General features: G+C 37.7%; 3 protein-coding genes across 3 annotated transcripts; 1 reads left to right on the forward strand and 2 right to left on the reverse strand.

Moving 5' to 3' along the window:
* Positions 1-554: 554 nt before the first annotated feature.
* Cbr-snt-3 lies at positions 555-3,443 on the reverse strand (the record flags this gene model as incomplete). The annotated part of the gene is made up of 6 exons (XM_002647323.1): positions 555-671; positions 1,342-1,407; positions 1,453-1,785; positions 3,010-3,087; positions 3,136-3,303; positions 3,351-3,443. 6 exons carry the CDS (start codon positions 3,441-3,443, stop codon positions 555-557), a joined length of 855 nt encoding a protein of 284 aa, XP_002647369.1.
* A 7,915-nt stretch (positions 3,444-11,358) lies between these two features.
* On the forward strand, positions 11,359-12,301 carry CBG06427 (the record flags this gene model as incomplete). Its single annotated transcript, XM_002647324.1, has 2 exons — positions 11,359-11,506; positions 11,706-12,301. 2 exons carry the CDS (start codon positions 11,359-11,361, stop codon positions 12,299-12,301), a joined length of 744 nt encoding a protein of 247 aa, XP_002647370.1.
* A 3,156-nt stretch (positions 12,302-15,457) lies between these two features.
* Positions 15,458-20,328, reverse strand: Cbr-rga-4 (the record flags this gene model as incomplete). The annotated part of the gene is made up of 7 exons (XM_045237153.1): positions 15,458-15,694; positions 16,002-16,103; positions 16,153-18,183; positions 18,823-19,020; positions 19,069-19,545; positions 19,596-19,835; positions 20,326-20,328. The coding sequence occupies 7 exons, from the start codon at positions 20,326-20,328 to the stop codon at positions 15,458-15,460; spliced, it is 3,288 nt and encodes a 1,095-aa protein (XP_045093209.1).

Below are 20,328 nucleotides of genomic sequence, written 5' to 3' on the forward strand. Positions count from 1 at the left end.
GAGGCTCTTCTATTAGAGGGGCCCTTCTTTTAAAGGATTCTAATTCAGGTTTTACGGTGAACTGCCTTTTTTTTAATTTTCACACTGCTATTGCTTTCACTTTTCCTTAAAATCATATACAACAACTTTACGATCATAAATTAAAATATTTCTTTTTTAAGAGAGAAAAAGTTTACATTGTGAAAATACTATCTCTTGGAAAAATCACAAATAAAAGAATGGTTCAGATGAACAGGGAAGCAAAAATGAAAGGAGAGAGCGATAAAATGAATGGAAAAAGTGGTTGTGGAATGATAATTGTTATTGAAATTCGATATTCTGGAAGAGAAGAAAATAGAGAGGAGAGATGGATGAGTCAACTGGAAGACTACGGTAAGGGGTAGGGTGGAAGAGAAAAATAAATATAAACAAATCGAAATGTGCAAGGGGGAATGTAATTGATCGACTGGTCTCTGTTTGGATTCTAGCGGTAAGAGTTGGATAGGTTGGGAAAATTCTAGATTACAAAATAATTATTTTTGAAGCAAGCAAATTTAGAAGGAAGGGCCATTAATTTAATCGTCGTTGAATGGCACCAAAGTGTGCCATTGAGCTACTGAGCGTCTTGGTGTCGCCAGCATATCGTTCCATTGCTTCAGAGCCACGCCAGTGGCACATGTTCCAATGATAACCTAAAAATGGATATTATAGATAAGCGAAAAAGAGTTAAACAAGTTTGACATCTGAAAAGGTTTTGAGAGGTTCAAGTTCAAAAACGAAAATATCAGTTATCAATGAAATTTGAGATTCACCATATGTTCTAATAAAAGCCCACCCGAACCGTCAACTTTGAGCTCAATTGACTTGATTTCTGTAAAAGATATCAAAAATTTCTCAACTGATAAAATGTTTGTCATTCTTATAATAAATTAATGAAGTTGTGTCTCTTTCTCTGTGGATTTGTCCGCAGATTTTTTGAAAAGCTTGAAAATTAAATATACCGTGACCTTTTAAAAAGACAGAGGAGCGAAGCGACGATAAAGCAAAAAATAGATCAAATCGCGCCAAAGGCGCACCAGTCAGCTGTTTGAAGCGCCGGAGACGCGGCAAACAGGCTATGATAAACATTTCATCAGTCGACAACGTTTCGATATCTTTGACAGGAACCGAGAAAAATTAGATCAATGTTAAAAATTAGAGGGCTTTTCTATTACAGGTTTTACGGTAATTTAAAATCTCAGTTCAGGTAAGCTTTTATTGAAGGGAATACGGTAAACTTGATTGAGGACCTTTCGGAAGTTTTTCGATCATGCAAGTAATTACTTCTTCAGATACCAAATTCTTCATATTTTCCTATCATACCTGTCCGATTCTTTCATTGGATCCAACTCGATCGTAATCCGAAACGGTGACGTGGAGATGGACTCTCTGAAAAATTCAAATATTAGCCCCATACATTTGGCTCTATTTTACCATCATTTTCTCAGGAGTCACATCGAAACTGAACGATTCGTTATAGTATGGATTCAACGTCTTCATTTTAATCGTAGTCTTTTTCTTTTCCAAACGCTTCGTGCCCATCATCAAATAGATCTTCACATACGGATCTGACAATCCCAAGACGTCCATCTTCTTTAGATTCTTGCACTCCATAACCACGACCGATAGCTTGTTCTTGTTCGGAACATAACGAAGAGCTAGACATACTTCTCCTAAACGGTTTTCTGGTGGACTTTCGATCAAATCGGTTTTCTCAATCGACGCTGCCAAGTCGATTTTTCCGAGTGGGATCGAGATTTGACCAATCTGAAAACGTTTGACTTTTTTCAAAAGGGCGTTGGTCTAGTCAGCGTCTGAATAAACGTTGAAACATCTCCTCAGATATAATTATATGCAATTTATTAGCTCAAACCCACAGGATTTTTAGTACCGAGTTTTCCGATTTTTGGTCATTTTTCCGGTAAAAGATAATTCTAAATCACAGAAGAAATACTTAATTTGAGATATTACAGGGTAACTCGGAATGAAACTTGTAGTAGCATAAAATTTGAGTAAAGCGATGTACAGTGGCGAGAAATGGTGAGGAGAATTTTTTTCGTACATTCATTTTGTTCAAAATTGCTCAATTGACTTGAAATTTTGCATGAGATGAGCTGTAAAATCCGAAAACATAAAAATCGGTTTTTTGAAAACTTCTCATTCTCCGATTTTCAGATCAGATGTAACAGTGGTCCGAGAATCCAAAAAAAACTTTTTTTCAGAATTTTTTCTGGCTTTGATTCTACATGTCAAATAGCTCTTACGGTCGAAATATGAAAAAATGCCGACACATACCTTTAGTGCTCTGAGCATCATAACTCGAGAGCCCGACTCCCAAAACTCTTCACAACTTTTTTGGTGCATATTTCGACACTAAGAACTATTTGACATCTAAACAATCTTTTTTGGATTCTCGGACCACTGTTACATCTGAAACTGCCCTGAAAATTCGGAGGTTGAGAAGTTTTCAAAAAACTGTTTTTTATGTGTTCGGATTTTACAGATATTCTCATGCGAAATTTCAAGTCAATTGAGCAATTTTGAACAAAGTTATGAATGTTCGAAAAAAGTTCTCCTCACCACTTCTCGCCACTGTGCTAGGCTGAAATTTAATGTGTGCGAATTCGAATAATTCATCAGTAAACTGGGCAAATTTCAAATTGATTTATTAACTTTAAGCTGAGTTATCGCTTGTCAAAGTTGCTTCATCTCATGAAAACCACTACGGTGTTCATCTTTGGGCAATCTTAACAAAACCTAGACTAGAGGAATCGCTTTGAAAATTTCAGTAGCTTTGAATCAAACATAAAATTATAATTCTACCAAATTTCGTGCTTCCAAGATACTTATTTCTAAAAATATACTTATTTTTATCAGTCCGGGTATCTGTGCACCCGGTATGAAACGGTTTCACAAAATCTGCTGATTTCTTGAACTAGCTTGGTCCCTGATCTCCAGGACACTACCATCTCTAATGTCCTAATCTCTCACCTGGTCATGCTTTCCAAATCTGTCGAAATCGAAAACGTTCAGCACCAGAGTCTGAGAGTTAATCTCACTGTATGGAATCTGAAAAACCACAAACAGATTGAAAAAATCCATCCTCAAACCATTAACCTTGAATGTGAAACTCTCATTGAACACTGGATTCAACGACTTTCGTTGAACTTTTGTCTGAAACTTCTTCTTCTTCTCTGGAAGAAGGAATAGTTTGACGTATGGATCAGATGTTCCTCCAAGGTCCATAGCCGGAAGCTCCTCAGCTTGGACAATGACCACTGTTAGCTACAAATGAGATGTTTTGATTTTCGAATGTTTCTAAGAAGAATTACCGAGTTCTTATCAAAGTCATAGTCCAATTTGTACTGTAGTCGTCCCAGAAACTTTTTCTCCTTGTCCTCATCCTTCTTTTTGGACACAGACATGCTAAAAATATATTTTTGTAAGTAGGATACCAAAACTGTGTCACAATGGTAAACCAGGAGAAGTCGAAACGGTGCAAACCACATTAAGACACTTCAAAAAACGATGTGACATAAAAATACACACACCACGTCAAAAAAGGAGTGTGTGAAGAGCAACCCACCCCTTCATCAAACATAGGTTTTATTCAAGGGTCCTCGGGGCGCTTTTCCGGAGGCCTTCTCTTTATTTTTTGTGTGTATGTGTGTTTCTCCCTTCTTGTATCTCTCTCATTGACATTCTCATAAAAAATGTACTTTTAAGCGGAGGCGAGCTCCGGAAAGGTTTTATTAGATTTCAGTGGCTCGGAGAGGGGAAAAGAGAAAGGAGAGAGGGAAGAGCAATATTAGATTATTGCTTTTGGGGGATGGACTTGTGACTAATGTCACTTTTTGCAAGCGTTGGGTTTATTGGAAAATGAATTTTTTTCCAAAAATTTCAAGTTGGGCACCGTAAACACACTAAAAGATGCCCCCCCCCCTCCCCAAATAGTCCAGTTTAGGCAATATATCACATTTCCTGTAAAAGATAACATAAAGTTGTCAACTGAAAAATCTTTTTGATGTTACCTTGAACATTTTGTCAGTTGACTATTTTTGATCCATTTTACAGGAACCGAGATAAGTAGGCTCAAAAATGAAATTCCGGTGGTCATTCTATTAGAGTGGTTACGGATTTACATGTATTTCTTGGAAGAAAAAGATTTGTGGAGTTTGTAAAACTTCAAGTTTCAGAATTTATGAAATTCGCAAACTCTCTGTATTTGCTTAAATACCGTAACCACTCTAATAGAAGATCACTCTATGCTTGCACTTCGATCTAATTTATCCCACTTCTTGTGAAAGATATCAAAAAGTAGTCAATAGGTTTTTGATATTATGATGAACATATTATCAGTTGAACACTTTTTGATATCTTTCACAGAAACCGAAACAATTGAGTTCAAAATTAGAATTTACGGGTGGGGCATTCTAATACAGTGTTTGCGGTGGTTAGATTTGCTTAATCGTGACAAATAAGCGATTTCTTCAATTTTTGAATTACCGAAAATCTGAATACTATGAATTTTTCACACAAAATACATTGTTACATAACGAATTGACTTAAATACATCACAGGATAACCAGATGAACATAACGAGAAAAAACCAAAAAACGAGACGGAAATGAAAAAAAATTGAATGTAGCGTAGCAAAAAATATGTTGATGTGAAGAATGTGATACACATATCATAGGAAATAACGGGGAAAACATAACTACCGAACCCGAGAGACTTGTAAGCAGGAGGCCCTACTCGTATTTCTCTGAAATTTCTAATGAGGAGACATGATGATGAGAGGGGAATAGAGGGGAGGAAAGTAAGAAGTCGTTGGACATTTTCATTAGAAATTCCAATAGATGGGCTCTAAAAAGTGGGAAAGAGCCCGAGTTGAATGAAACTTGGCCAATGGCAGGTGAATACTTCTTTTCACATTTTTACATATCACCACGAGAAGTACACTCACACTCATCACAATAGACATAATTAGATCACACTTTTCGGCTCAACTCCAGTTTAGGTGTCTTAAGAATTTCAAGGAGACTCTGAAAAAAGAACATTTTTTCATCGGTCCAATTCTTTTTAGGTTCCCTCATTCTTTTAGGGACCTTTTTTTAGGGTTCCCTATTTTTAGTGTCTTTTCAAATTTCTTGGGACCCCTAAACTGGAATAGAGGTCATTTTTCACGGCAAAAACGTAAATACGTCACTGAGAAGTTCACACGAGACCGTTTTTACCTGAAATCCGGATCTGACATGGTTTAGTATTTATACTATTTGGTTAGTTCAGATGGTTAGATGTGTTAATTGGAGGGTATGTTTAAAATAACCTGAAAATGGTTTTGTTATGATATAAAGTATGCGGGTTAATGCTATAGAGACAAAAATAATTGAATGAGATGAGTTGTGAAAGAGAGAGAGAGAGAGAGAGAGAGAGAAAATACTCGCATTAAATTTCTCCTAACCTGTATCTTTCACCCTATTTATCTCAGTTCCTGTGAAAGATATCAAAAAGTGCTTAACTGGCAAAATAAGCCTAATATTGGGATCAACATTTTGTCAGTCCCCTTTTTGATACCATGCACAGGAAATGAAATATAAAGGCTCAAGGTTAACGGTCTGAAACGCAATAAAATGTTTCAAACCGTTATCTTTTACATTGTTGACTATATGATACCTTTGACAACAACCAAGATAACTAATTTTAAGGTCGAAAAAACGATAATTTCATTAGTTTTTGGGATATTTTTGTTTAAAAGACTATGATTTCTTTTTGACAAACTTATAGAAAACGAGACCTTTTTGGTTATGGCGCCTTTTAGATAGGTTCAATAACTCCTTTCTCTCTGAACACCCATTTTTATCAACAAAAAAGGAAGAAACCCATGTTTTTTCTTTTTGGAAACGAGAAAAGATGAAAAAGGAGTCAAGGGAGCATCCATCTATTCAAACCACTAATGTGAGCTCAGCAATGCGTAAATACTTCGTTAGGAGAAGAAAGAAGAAGAAGAAACGGGCGGTCCCAAAAAAAGAAAAAAGAAGAAAATAGATGAGTGAGCAAAAATTGAGAAGCACTAAGACATCGAAAAAGCAGGGGAGAAGTCTCACTGGAATATTTTTTCTCGCATTTTCACACGACCTGATCAAAATCTTTGGTGTCATTTTTCTTTAGGGGAATTAGGTATTTTTTGTTTTTGGTCAAAAGTTCAAAGTGATGTGTTATTAGACTTGCAGTGGTAATTCCAATTTTTTCGCAAATTAATTTATTCAGGGAGCATCTCATGAATAATTTTTAGGTTTTATGCATGCAACTTTTTTCGAAAGTTACGTGAAAAAATAGATGAGAAGACGAAAAAGTTGGGTTGCCAGTTTTTTGAACTATAGAATTTTTAAACTTGAATTTAGATGCCTCAAACTGAAAAATCGAAAAAGTCACTGAAAATTTTGGAACTTCCAGCTTGGAAATTTCCTGAAAGTGTAACTAATGAAATATTTTTCATATTATGATAGACATTTTGTTAATTGATTACTTATTGATATCTTTCACAGGAACTGAGATAAATTGACTCAAAGTCGACAAAACGGTCATTTTAGACTGGTTACATTATGTTTAATAATTGGGTTTTCAGCTTTTTTCACAAGAAAAATAGTAAAATTCTCAGTTTTCAAAACTGAAAAATAGTTAAAAAATGGAATTTCGTGCATTAATGGATAACGCTTTTGTATTTTTAGTGCAAACTGAAATAATGGAAAATAAATTCTTGTCCTGTCTGAAATCTTTTTGTCTGGAACACAAAAAGAGCGAGAAAAACAGAAAAAGGTGTGAAAATGAATGTCCCCCGCTCTCACACTCTCACTCAATCACCCATTCAAAAAAAGAGGAAATTCTCGATTTTGGGCTGGAAGAACAAAGCAGAGTGAAGAAGAGAAGAAGAAGAGTGAAAATTTCGTGAAAAGGAAGCAACGGGGGGAAGCTGAGAGGAGAGAAGTGTGTGGTGGAGGGGCTTACCCCAACAATAATACGCTGAAAAAAAATGATGGAGGCTTGAAGGGAAAAGGTTTTTATTATTCTCAATACAACGGAATGGGTTTACCAAAAAAATAGAAATGAGTTTACCTATCTCTCTGAAAATGTCTTATAAATTTTGGTCTGCGCATCGTCGACCTGTGCTCTTAAACTCCATGCGCCTTTGAAGCTACAAGATTTTCGAAACTAAATAATTTAAGCCTAATCTTCTCGATTTTCGACAATTTTCTCGTTTTTGTTCATTTTGGCTGATTTCGTCAAAAAAATTAAGAAAAATAGGCTGAAAATGATTATTTCCGAAAAAACTGGAAAATTTAAAGACACATGAAATTTTGTTGCAAGACCAATAGCGCGGCTTTAAATACATTTTCGTCTCCACCAGACATGAATACCGTACTTCCTCTAATAGAAGACTACCCAAACTGTCAACTTTGAGCTTAATTATCTCGATTCTCATGAAAAATATCAAAATTTTGCCAATTAATAAATTGTGTATCATAATACCGGCAATTTTTTATCATTGGCCAATTTTTGATATTTTTCACGAGAATCGAGGTAATTAGGCTCAAAAAAAGACGGTTTCGATGGGCTTCTATATTTTTGAGAAAATAAAGTAATAGTGAAACGGAGGTCTAATAAAGTACTATTTTTGTAAAACCCATGGAATTAAAAAAGGATATTTGAAAAAATAATAACCTCTAGTTTACTATCGCCTTTCAAAAGTTCTAGAACATTCAGTCAGTGAGAATGTTCTTTTTTCCCAACTCCTATAAGCGAACATGAAGAATGAAAACCAAAAGTGTCAAAAATGTCAAAGGCAGACTCTCTGAAAAGAACTCTTTCTCCTTTCATGATAATCCAGTGGAGCTTTTGGCAAAAAAAGGAAAAAAGAAAAAAGGGAAGATTTTTGAAACGAAAGAGAGCACTTGAATGGTTTATAAGAGAAAGGAAAAAAAGAGGATAAAGTTTTTTTTTTCTTTTTTCCATTCATGACAGCTGAACTGAACTTGTCAAGTGTGAGTAAGGAGAATTGAAAAAGGGGAAGAGGGCTCAAAAAAATCGAGAATGTCAGATAGAAAGTTTTGAAGAGAGATGAAAAACACCTCAAATCATAAATTAGAGCCATAAAAAGGTTCCCAGAAGGTCCAAAAGTACAAAAACCTTTTTCTTCTCTTTCCTCTCTTTCCTCCTCCTCCCTCCTTTTTCTCACTATTATGTGCATGTGAATAGGAAAATAGAAGTCGTTGGGTCCACGCGAAGCATTTACAACAGCTGGAAGAGTGCTCAAGTCCGAGAGGGTGTCAGACGGAATCGATAGGAGCACGAGGATTGAAGACGTGGAGGCGCAGATAATGGAAGGAGAAGAAGAAGAAGAAACACAAGAAAAGGAGGATTTAAAAAGGTGTGAGGAGCACAGAAAGCGATGATGATTATGATTATGAATGTTGGTGAATGATGCATGTTATCAGTGGGATGAGATTATGACGAGTTTTTTGGGGCGAAATGTGTTCTTTGGAAATCTCCAAAAAAATTGTGTGTGTTCTGAAAGTTAAAAAAGAAAATTGTTGAAAAAATATAATCCATTTTTAACGATTTTGTAGAAAATTGTTTTAGGATTTTTAGAAAGCTGAAAACAAGATTTTCGAGTAGTTTTTCAGATACAAATATAATTTTAGAGTGATTTTGAAACTGAGATTTTTACTTTTTTTTGTGACTACAAGCTGGGAGCCAATCTTTTACAGTTATCGCCAACACTCTAATACAAAGGCACCCTCAAACCGTCAAGTTTCAGCCTATATATCTCATTTTTCGCGAAAGATATCAAAAAGTAATCAACTGACAAAATGTGTATTATTATACCAAAAAGATTTTGTCAGTTGACAACTTTTTGATATCTTTCACAGGAACCGAGATAAATTGGATCAAAATAAAAGTTAAGAGCCCTTCTATTACAGGTTATACTTGAAGTGTAAAAATCAAAAATACCTCTTCAATTATTAAAACTAATTATCTTGGTTCTACTTATAACTTTGAGTCAATTTATCTCGGTTCTTGTAAAAGATATCAAAAAATGGTCCACTATTGTCTATTCAAAATAATTGCGCGAGTGAACGAGTGAAAATGTCTGCGTCTCTACAGCGCCTCTACAGGTTTTGATACTCTCTACACGTTTTTTTACTCGTTCATCCGCGCGATTATTTTGAATAGACAATAGCAAAATATTTTTGAAGTTTTAGAAAACATCTTATCAGTTCATAACTCTTTGATATCATTCACAGGAAATGAGATATAAGATATATATTGTCGAGTTTATACAGTAACTACAGTACACAGAATAACCCCCTAACTTTTAACTTTGAACCAAGTTATCTCGGTTCCTGCAAAATATACCAAAGTGGTCAACTGACGAAATATTTTTCATTTTATAATAAACGCTTTGTCAGTTGACCATTTTTTTACATCTTTTACAGGAAATGAGATATAGTGGCTCAAAGTTGACTGTTTGGGGTATAACGAGATCCCGGGAGAAAAAAAATTGGCCTGAATAATATCCGTAATATTATCCATTCTGGGGCATGTGTATCCGTTTGCAATGGGGTTGGAATCCATTCAATAACAAAACAGAGCATTTGACATATCCACACACACAGAGAGAGGATAGGATACGCCAAACAAATAAATTTTTCTCATTCAATTTTTTTTTTCGCTGTCGCTTCTCTCCTAGAGACTCGAAGAATAGAAAATGAGGGTTCCCCAGAAATGGTTGGAACCAGAGGAGGCATTGATTGTGAAAGAAGAAGAAGGAGAAGAAGGAGATGTCTCTCATTTTGAGCCTATTCAATTTTTCATCGCTTTTCCATTGATGAAAAAAAGAAAAAGATCAGACAACTTTTTGGTTGGGGGTGGAGGATTGCAAAAAAAAGAAGAAAGCGGGTCAGATTGGTTCAGAGCTGGAAAAAATGAAAAAGTTCAGAGATTTCTTTAGAAGAGCAGCACGAGAGAGGCTTGGAAAAATGTGATGACCCCCTTAATTCCTGATAGAAAAATTCCAGAAATTACTTTTTTCGCTCAAAAACTTGCTCAATTTTGGTGAAACTTATGAATTTTTAATTGAATTTTCAACGAAGATTCACCGATTTTATCGATGAGATATTTTGGAAAATTATCGGAAAAATAGAACTCTGATTGAAACCTCGTAATATAAGGGTCATTTGAAGGTGCCTATAGAAGGACCGGCCCTTCTAATACAGGTTTTACAGTATATGCAACCTGTAGAACTGAGAATCGAAATTTCAAAAATATGCTCAAACTTGGAAAAAAATCGCAAGGCGTTTTTCATGTTGATTTACAGTAAAATAAGATACTTAAAAACGTATTTTTCAGTTGATTTCGGCATTTTCAGAAGTCTGGATCTCGGCTGTCAAGTGTCCATTCACTTTGAAAGTTTAGGAAAGTATAAAACAGATCTAGATTGAAAACTTCGCATTCATATAATTTTTTAAATCCTAGTTTTTGAGATATGTGTCAATTTCTGAAAGCTACTTGCATTTTTAACTTTTTCAGTACAAAAACAGGAGAAAGGGGTGTCCTTCAGAAATCGGCAAAAAACTGAAAAACTATGAATTTTCAAAAAATTCTGTGAATGCAAAGTTTTCAATCTAGGTTTGCTTTACACCATTCAAAATTTTCAAACTGATCGGAAACTGAAAGCCGAAATCCAGAGTTCTGAAAATGATCAAAATGACAGAAAATCGACTGAAAATGTATGTGCTGGGTAAGTAGCTCCAAATTTTGTAGCTCCAAATTTTCCCCCTTGTAGCTCCAAATTTTCTTAGAAATATTGATCATAACGTCTTCTGACTACAAAAAAAGTCTGCGGTAGAATAATCTTCAGAGTCTTTCGATGCCAAGTTATTTTCTCATCTTGGCCCAAACAACGGAGGAAATTCGAGTCGACTACGATTAGCTATTTGCTCTTGGAAAAAATAGGAAAAGCGAAATGGAGCCGTCGTGGTGCTCTTTTGGCAAATATGAAGGAATTTTTGGCACAGGACTTCATTATAATTTTTTGGGAAGTAGTGTAGTTTGTGGAGTCATTAGCGATACTCAAAAACCGGTAGACTTGCTCTGATCTATTCTACTGTAGATTAGGGAACCTTTTAAAAAATTAAAAAATTGGGACCCTCTAACAGAAATATAGCCGGGGACCCTCTTTTTAACCTGTCGTTATATGGTTTGGTTCTAGGTTTTTTAATTATACGTTTCTCAAAAAAAAACCCCCCAACCCAGATCCAACCAAAAAAACAAAAAATAATGGCTACTACGCACTCGTCTCAACAACAAAAAAAACAACACCATATCTCTGTTTGGTATCAAGATGAAACTGAAAAAATTGGATTTGAGCCCTTGAAAAACAACAAAAAAGAGAAGGAGGCTGGTGAAGTTCAATCGGAAAGGGGGTGTGTGAAAAATGGGAGAAATACACGAAATCGAATACATGTAGCATATTTTTGGTTGCTCCTTTCTTTCTTTTTGTTATTTCGAGCATTCATGGAATCTATAGATTCCAAGGGGATGTAAAGGATCTAGGATGAGTATTTCAAAAATTTGATAAAAACTGCACCGAGAATTTAGAACACTTTGGTACTTTATTTTTGCAGTTCATGTCTTTGTGATTTCCGAATTCTGTATTCTGGATTCTGGATTCTGGATTCTGGATTCTGGATTCTGGATTCTGGATTCTGGATTCTGGATTCTGGATTCTGGATTCTGGATTCTGGATTCTGGATTCTGGATTCTGGATTCTGGATTCTGGATTCTGGATTCTGGATTCTGGATTCTGGATTCTGGATTCTGGATTCTGGATTCTGGATTCTGGATTCTGGATTCTGGATTCTGGATTCTGGATTCTGGATTCTGGATTCTGGATTCTGGATTCTGGATTCTGGATTCTGGATTCTGGATTCTGGTTTCTGGTTTCTGGATTCTGGATTCTGAATTCCGAATTCTGGATTCTGGATTCCGAATTCTGGATTCTGGATTCCGAATTCTGGATTCTGGATTCCGGATTCTGGATTCTGGATTCCGGATTCTGGATTCTGGATTCTGGATTCTGGATTCTGGATTCTGGATTCTGGATTCTGGATTCTGGATTCTGGATTCTGGATTCTGGATTCTGGATTCTGGATTCTGGATTCTGGATTCTGGATTCTGGATTCTGGATTCTGGATTCTGGATTCTGGATTCTGGATTCTGAATTCCGGATTCTGGATTCTGGATTCCGGATTCTGGATTTTGGATTCCGAATTCTGAATTCTGGAATCTGGATTCTGGTTTCTGGATTCCGGATTCTGGATTCTGGATTCCGGATTTTGTATTCTGGATTCCGGATTTTGTATTCTGGATTTCAGAATCAAGATTCCGGTCCATAGCCCAAAAACTCCAAAAAGATTTCTTATTTCTGGATCATGTTGATGACTTCAAACTTTTTTTCGAAGGGAGACTTTTACTTTTTATGTTGATATTATCTCGGTTTCTCAAATAAAATCAATTATGTCATATGTTCCTCATGAGCTTTTTTAAAGTTGCTTTTCCGCATATACGCCATTGCAATGAGCATGATAGCACGATGTTTCGCCCGACAACTTTTTGTTTCTTTTATGATCCGCAGGCAATATTTTTCACGAGTATTCACCTAAATAGGTGTCAAATGGAAAACAATGGGTGGAATTTTTTGTGGAGTACTACTGTATTACCAAAAAACTTTACTATAATGTCTCCAGACATTCAACTTTGAGCCCATATATCTCATTCCCTGTAAGAGATACCTAAATGTGGTCAACTGACAAAATGTTTCATATGATATCAACAATATTTTGATAGTTGACCGTTTTTCGATATCTCTCACGGAAATCTAGATAAATTGGGTCAACGTTGAAAGTTATGATGTTTGCTCTGTTATAGTGATTACGGTAGATATGATTCAGAATAATTAAGTACCATTGGTATTCAAGACACACAACAACAAAAACCAAGCATTCGACATGCAAAAAACACTGAAATACTTAAAAATCATTAAACAACCGAAACCAAGTCTTCAATAACTTACGAAAACATTTCTGCTAGCTTTGTCTTTCCCACCAGGTGGTAGGTTCTGAAAGACGTATTTTTGAATGATCAAGAATTTTGACCAGGCCGCAGCGAACACTAAAAAAATAATTGAATATTTCAAATCTCATTATCGAGCGAGCAGAAACTATCGCTGCTTTCTAGGGCTCGTATAAAAACGGGGAGAAATAATGAAAATGGAAATGAGGGAGAAGAAGGCAAACACCTCTTTTCGTTCTCTATTTTTCAGATAACTAAAAGCTAATTAGAAACGAAAAAATAAAATAAATGACGGGGAGAGAGCGAGAAGCGGAAAACAAGACAAAATAGATAGTGTGAGTATGTGGGACGGGACGCCTAATGATACTTCATTTAATGAAGTAGCGAAAGAAGGAAGGAAGGAGAGAAGTGGAAGAAGATGAAGATGGAAGAGTTGGATCTTTTGCACATAAATTATAAGGATATAGGAAAAAATTGTTTGATGGGAATTAAGAATCTGGAAATCGTGCTCTTTGAACATCCTCCTATGGAAGAAACATTGGAGAAATAAGCCACGCCCCTTTCTGAGATCGAAATGTTTGATGAATGGGGCGGAGCTTATTGGGAACCCAAAATAACTGTATTGACTTAATTTTTTCACTTCATAAAAATAGTTGTTTTTCATCCATGTAGTTTTTGGCTCCGCGTCACTTCGAAACCAGTCATTTCGAAACAGTGGTAATACAGACGAAGGGATGAATTTCAGACTACAAATGCTATTTTAGGGCTTCAAATACGATTTTCCTTATAGAACACATTTTGAAATCCGAAAAAAAACCCTGAATTTAATTTTTTCAAAATAAAACTTTCTGAATTTTTCGAATTTCAGAATATGTTCTATCAGAAGACGCATATTTGAAAACCCCATACTTGCTAAATCACTGCCCGGGCCGGGCTGGAGAAAATATTCTCCGGACCGGCCCGGCCCGGGCACCAAATATTTCAAAATTTTTCTGTTGATTTTTGATACATTTTTTTCAAAATATTTATTTTAAAGCACGGAATTTATCCCAAGACCGTTTAAAAATATGAAAACAAAGAAATTTTTGGTAAAATGATTTCAAAAAGCCAGCTTCCTCTCAAAGACTTATAAATTTTTGCCTCAAGAAACCGGGCTGGTTCGAAATGTCGCGGTTTCGAAATGACTGGTTTCGAAGTGTCGCAAAAAATATTTTTCTAACTTCCCGGGAAAAAACGCCGTGTTTTTTTAAATCGATTTTTTTTCATTCACTTAATTTTTTTAACTTCACTTAAATCACGGTTGTTTTTTTTAAATAAAATTTTCCCGCGCTTTTTTCCACTATTTTACCGTAGTTTAAATTCGCTACGGCATATTCGCATTAGGACGCATTCGCACGAAGTCCCAAAAAAAAACACCGTAATGCAATTTTCAAACTTCACGTATTTATAAAAAATTCACGTAAATTTTATTTTTGAAAGGACACGTAAATGATTTGCAAGTTCACGTACATATTATTTTAGATCGATTTCTTCTTTTTCCTTTAACTTCTGATAATCCTAACAAGCCACCCTTTCAATCGCGTCTTAGATTCAGCTCCTTATTCAGAACCATTTCCTGATTCCCACATCCCATCCTTTGACTTCCGATTGCATTTAGAATCAAGATCATCTTGACGAATCTGTTTCATCTCTACGAGTTTCTCTTTTTCTTAATACAAATAAATATTCGAAACACAAAGAGGTGCGATGGAGAGGGAGATGGGAATGGGAAAGGTAAAGCACATGATATAATAATGAAAATAAAAGTGATGGTGGTTGGGATGGTTCATTTCTCTGATACCAAAGAGAGACGAGACAAGAAGAATTACAGAGAGACAGAGCTATATGGGAAGAAAGAAAAGAGGCAAATTGTGTTTTCTAGGTGCCTACAAAAATTGTAGTGATGTGGTAGTGGTGGGAGCTCTGATGACGAGAAGACGTGCAGAAACAGATGAAGAGAGAGGGAAAAATAAAGAAAAATGTGGTGAATTCTAATTCGAACTGCGAGCCAGAAGACGTGCGGTATTGATGCGCACACCAGAAAAAAAGAAGCGAGCGAGCGAGATGGAAGAAATTTCGGACATATATGAGAAATGAGACTTTATAAAGAGAGACAGGGACCATGGAGATTTCAAGTACGTCTCAAGAAGAAGAACGCCTGGGGCGCGTCAGAAGTGAGAATCATAATGCGAGACAGAGAGAGAGAGAGAGAAAGTGAAGTGGATACCCGGATAATTGAAGTAGACAAAAAAAAGTACACGAATATTTAGAAATGGTGAGAAGAATCGACTCGTGACGTGGCAGCTGTGGCTGTAGGTGTCGACGGTGTGGACTCCAGCGATCGGTTCGACTCAGATGACGTCAGATTATGTCGAAGATCGGAGACATCGGAGAATCGATCCGACGACGATGGATGCGTGTCACTGCTTCGGAGCGATGTCTGCGACAGTGCTGATAGACGGCCGCTCATCGAGGAGTCGATGCGTTGGAGCTGTTCGATTTCCTAGAAAAGATCGATTTTTTAGAAAATTTTTCAAAAACTTTGACGTCTTCTGAATTCTGATCACTCAATTTTTTGAACTTTTAACATCGCCAACTCTCTTTTTTATATGATTTCCGTCATTTTGATACCCATATTGTCCTAGTTTGGAGAATATTGAAATCAGAAATCAGAAGACGTCAAAATTCAGAATCTCACTAAATTATGGGTATCAAAATGTCGGAAATCTCATGAAGAAGAAGGTTAACGACGTGAAAAAAAAATTAAAAATAAAAATTCGAGGGTGGGCGGAGCTCATGTTCCTTCTTACCTGAAAATGATGGACTCGCGATCTAACCAATCCGCAGTTATTACTTCGAATAATTGCTACCGATGGGCGCGGCTCAACTGACAGCTTTCTATTTGGCAAGGCCTGAAAATCCAAGTTCAAAAATGTTCTATTTAAAGAAATCTAAACTTACAAACTCATCAGTGGCGGTTCTCAATGCGTTCGTATACTTTCCGAACTCGAAATACTCGGCACTTCTCGGTGACAACTGACCGGATCCGTGAAGTGGCGCCGATCGCAGCGGAAGTGCGTCCTGGTCGATACTCTTCGATTCTCGAAGATTCGGACGACTCCTCACGGACAGGGTAGACTTTGAGTGTTGTTGCCGTTGGGATGCTGCTAATGGGCTTGTCATTTTCCGTGGCAACTGGGGGAGTTTGAAGAGGTTCGGTCCACTTTCTGGCTTAAATTCTGGAGCCTTTGCCGTTGACGGAAGCTCAAATCCATTATCAATGGTTACGGATCGAATCGGAAGTTTCGGTGAGAACGGATTCGACATTTTGGGGTGGGATGGAGGTGTCGGTGGTCGCCGAGGTTGGACGCCAGAGATTGTGATTCTCTTCATCTCTGCGACAGGTTCACGAGCTGGAGTGAGGTACGGTGGAGAATGGGATGGAATAGGTGGGGGTGTCGGTGTTGAGAGATGTTCCATCCGAAGGACCAGAGGGGAGAGAACGTGGGATTTTGCGGTGAGTCTTGGCGAGGAAGACGTCACCACTTGAGACGGCGGAGAGTTGTTAGTTATCGTAACATTTTTCAATATGGGAGACATCAATGGGCTCGACTCTCTTCTTGATGCAGGCATATCTAGTGGAGACTCCGTGGCCTTCGAGTAGGATAGTCTAGCACGACTCTGACGTCGGGCAATCGACGGAGTGGGTGTCACATTGACCACTTGCTTCGTGCCAACCCATACGTGGCCGTTTTCATGGGAAGAGGTCTGTAAGAAAAGAGAATACGGCTTCTGCAAACTTCTTCTAAAAAACCCTACCTTTGGGGTATCCATAACCATTGGGGATGTGGCCATATCACAGAACTGTTTGCTCTTCACCTCTTCTAGATCTTTCCTCATCACTATCGTTGTCTTCTCTTCATTAACTGAACTTATTTCCACCGTCTTCGACATTGTCGACTCCACCGCCATCGATCTCTCAGTACTCTTCGGTCGCTTCGGCTTCCGTCCCGCCCGTCTTGATCTCGCTTCCAACGCCTTCTGCTCCAGAAGCCATTGAGAGCGATCCACGCCTTCCAGCGTGTCATCTGTCTCAACGTCGCCTTGATTCTCCTTCTCCTCCATCGATGATCCATTGTTCGAGTCTTTCCGATGAGGCAGACCGGTGCCAACGGTATTCGGTCGGTTCCGACGTGGCCGATTATTATGGATGGGGGCGGTATGGCGTCGGTTTGTGTGTTTTGCTATAGATTTCGAATTCTCTCCCAAAACCATTGTATTTCGTTTCCGGATTTTTGAGTTTATGAGCGCTGGAGCAGCGCTCGAAAGCTCCTTTTCATGCTCGGACATCAAAAACTCGGTTACACTCATTTGCTCGTTCGACAGCCGATGCTTGGCGTATCCTGAATTCTGATCGCTAGCCGATAGTCTTCGAAGTGCTCTGCTGCTCGGAATCGTCAAATCCGAGTCGAACATTTTGGCGATGGTCGGTTTTGATGGGTTATTGACAAGCCGTGGTGCGGCATTTGTGTTGCCACGTCGCGACTGCTGGCTTCTGGATTGCCGTCCAGACGCCGTGGACGCTGTGTTCGACTCATCAGTGAACTTGGGCTCCACATCAGAATGTCCAGTCTGAAGACGTTCTGGACTAGGACTCTTAGCCCGTTTCATATTCGTCAACCTATGCCGTATGTCCCGGAAACTCGGCAGGAACGACGCGGATCTCTTCTTCTTCGAACTATTTTCACCCTTCTTCCGGGCGGTCACTATTTTATGAGCAGCTTCCGAGTCACGACGATAAATGTGGGAAGATGGACCGGGTCCTGGTTCTTGCCCACTCTTCAGTGTTGATGACGTTTTTGTTGATAAGCAATCGGCGTCAGATGAGCCAGTTTCATAGCCACTAGACATGCAACGTGGCATTGCGCTCGAACTTCGGAGCATCGCGTTACTGGAGACGTATGGATCACGACGGACACCAATCAGGTTGGCCTGGAAGAAACTTTTTATTTTAAAAATCCGAGAATATTAGTCTGCTAATTATATAGGCCTGCTAATTGCGCATCTCAGAAGCACACCCAAACCGTTGGTCTGCTAATTCCAAGTCTACTAGATAATTAGTAGACCAATATGATTGGTCCAAAAACGGCTGAAAATCACCAAAAATGGCTTAAAATCAAACAGAAATAGCTTAAATTGACTCAAAAATGACTTTAAATGGCCCAAAAATAGCTCACATGACCCGAAAATGGCTACAACTGATACGAAAGTGGCTTTAAATGATCTAAAAATGATTTTAAAGGACACGAAAATGGCTTAAAATTATCTCAAAATGACCCAAAATTGCTTAGAATTGACCCACAAATGACTTAAAATGACCTAAAATGGCTTGAAATTACTTAAAAATGGCTTAAAATGGTTCAAAATGATAATAAATTTTTTTCAGAACTGAAATTATGATCCGATCCGAAAATAGCTTAAAATTACCTAAAAATGAGCTGAAATTATAAAAAAATACTTCAAAAAAGGCTTAAACGCTCTAAAATGACTCGAAAATTGGCTTGAAATGATTCAAAAAATCATAAAAAGGTCAAAATTAACAATTTTTGAAATATTCCAACAATGACCTACATTAGTAATCAAGAGCTTCACCGCCGCTACGTTCACATCGATGTCCTGTTTCTTCTGTGCCAAAATATCGTCCCTGGATCCACGTCGCACTTGACCGCTCTTCTTGGTATCGTGAATTCCATCGCCAAAAACGCTTCCAACAAGAACCACAGCCAGGTTTTCAATGGACATTTTGTGTTGATCGTTGTGGAGGGAGATCTGAATTTGTATATATTTTTTCTTCATATTTCACCGAATCTGGTTTACCCGATACAACTGTCGCATCACATAGCCCAACGTGGAGCTGTGAATATCGGAGAGCAGTGGCGCTTGTCGCTCTTTAGAGCCATCATCCGTGTAGAACATATCCGCCATCTCGTCTCGCGTCATCACAAAACAATTCGAGATTCTCGCCTGGCACGCCTTCTTCAGAAGACGTGCACGAAACTCGTCGGAATCCAAAAGTGTCGGTTTCAAATCGCGCAGAAACCGCTTCACCATTGTACACACGTCAATCACAGTGTAGTCGTTGGGAATTTCGCTGATTCCTTTGTAAATATTCTGAACTTCGGCGCGATTCAGACGAGCTGAGTTTCCTTCTTTTCTGAAGATTCCGTCGACGTCCATTCCGTATTTACAGATCATGTTGAAGGCGTGCACGATGAATTTGGGCACTTCTTTCAGTCGTATTCGCGTCCAACCGGTGCCAACATTCACGTCCAATGTTACATTTGTCGAGGAGACCTGAATGAAGAAAATCGCTTAGAAGACTAGAAATTCAATGAAAAACTTACATCTCCCAACGTATATCTGTATCTGTAGGCGTTCTGTCCTCCGGCACTGGAAATCATCCCACCCGATATTGTCGTGGACACTTTTCGATAGACCGAGGAGGATGTGACGACCCGAAAGTCATTTTGTTCCATTGTATCGTCACAGTCAGCCTGGAAAATTCGATTTTTCCTTTTTAGAGTGGTTTTATTGAGAAAAATTGGTTGAAAAGCGAAAAATCTGATTTTCGTAAATTTTTGGGTCTTGAACAGTTTTTTATTGCGAAAAATCTGATTTTTGTTACGATTTTTGTGTATTGGACGGTTTCTTAATGAGCAAAATCTTCAAAATCCGTTAAAAACAGGCGACGAAATTCAAATTTTGCCAACAGCGCGCCGAGTGGCTCATCTGAATGTATCCCGTCCGCAAACACCAGCGCGCAATAATGCACGAATTCGCAGAAAATCTTTTTTTTAATCCAATTAATTTTTTCATTCAATTTTGGATTATAACACAAATTCCTGAAGAAACAATGAGAAAAAAGAAAGAAAAAAATATTCGAAATTCCAAGAAAAAAAACCGCCAGAATTCGAAACAAAAAGTTAAAACCACAAACCGGTTCGGAACATCTGGGTGATTTAAAAATGATTTTATGAGCTTTTGAGTTGGTTTACAATGGTAAAGCGCATCTGGCTTCTAGAAGCTGCTTCTCAACCAATTTTTTTTCGTTTTCTCAACAAAAAAACCGCTCACCAT

This window comes from Caenorhabditis briggsae (assembly GCF_000004555.2).
Source record: "Caenorhabditis briggsae complete genome, chrV, whole genome shotgun sequence".
In the NCBI taxonomy this organism is placed as follows: Eukaryota; Metazoa; Nematoda; class Chromadorea; order Rhabditida; family Rhabditidae; genus Caenorhabditis; species Caenorhabditis briggsae.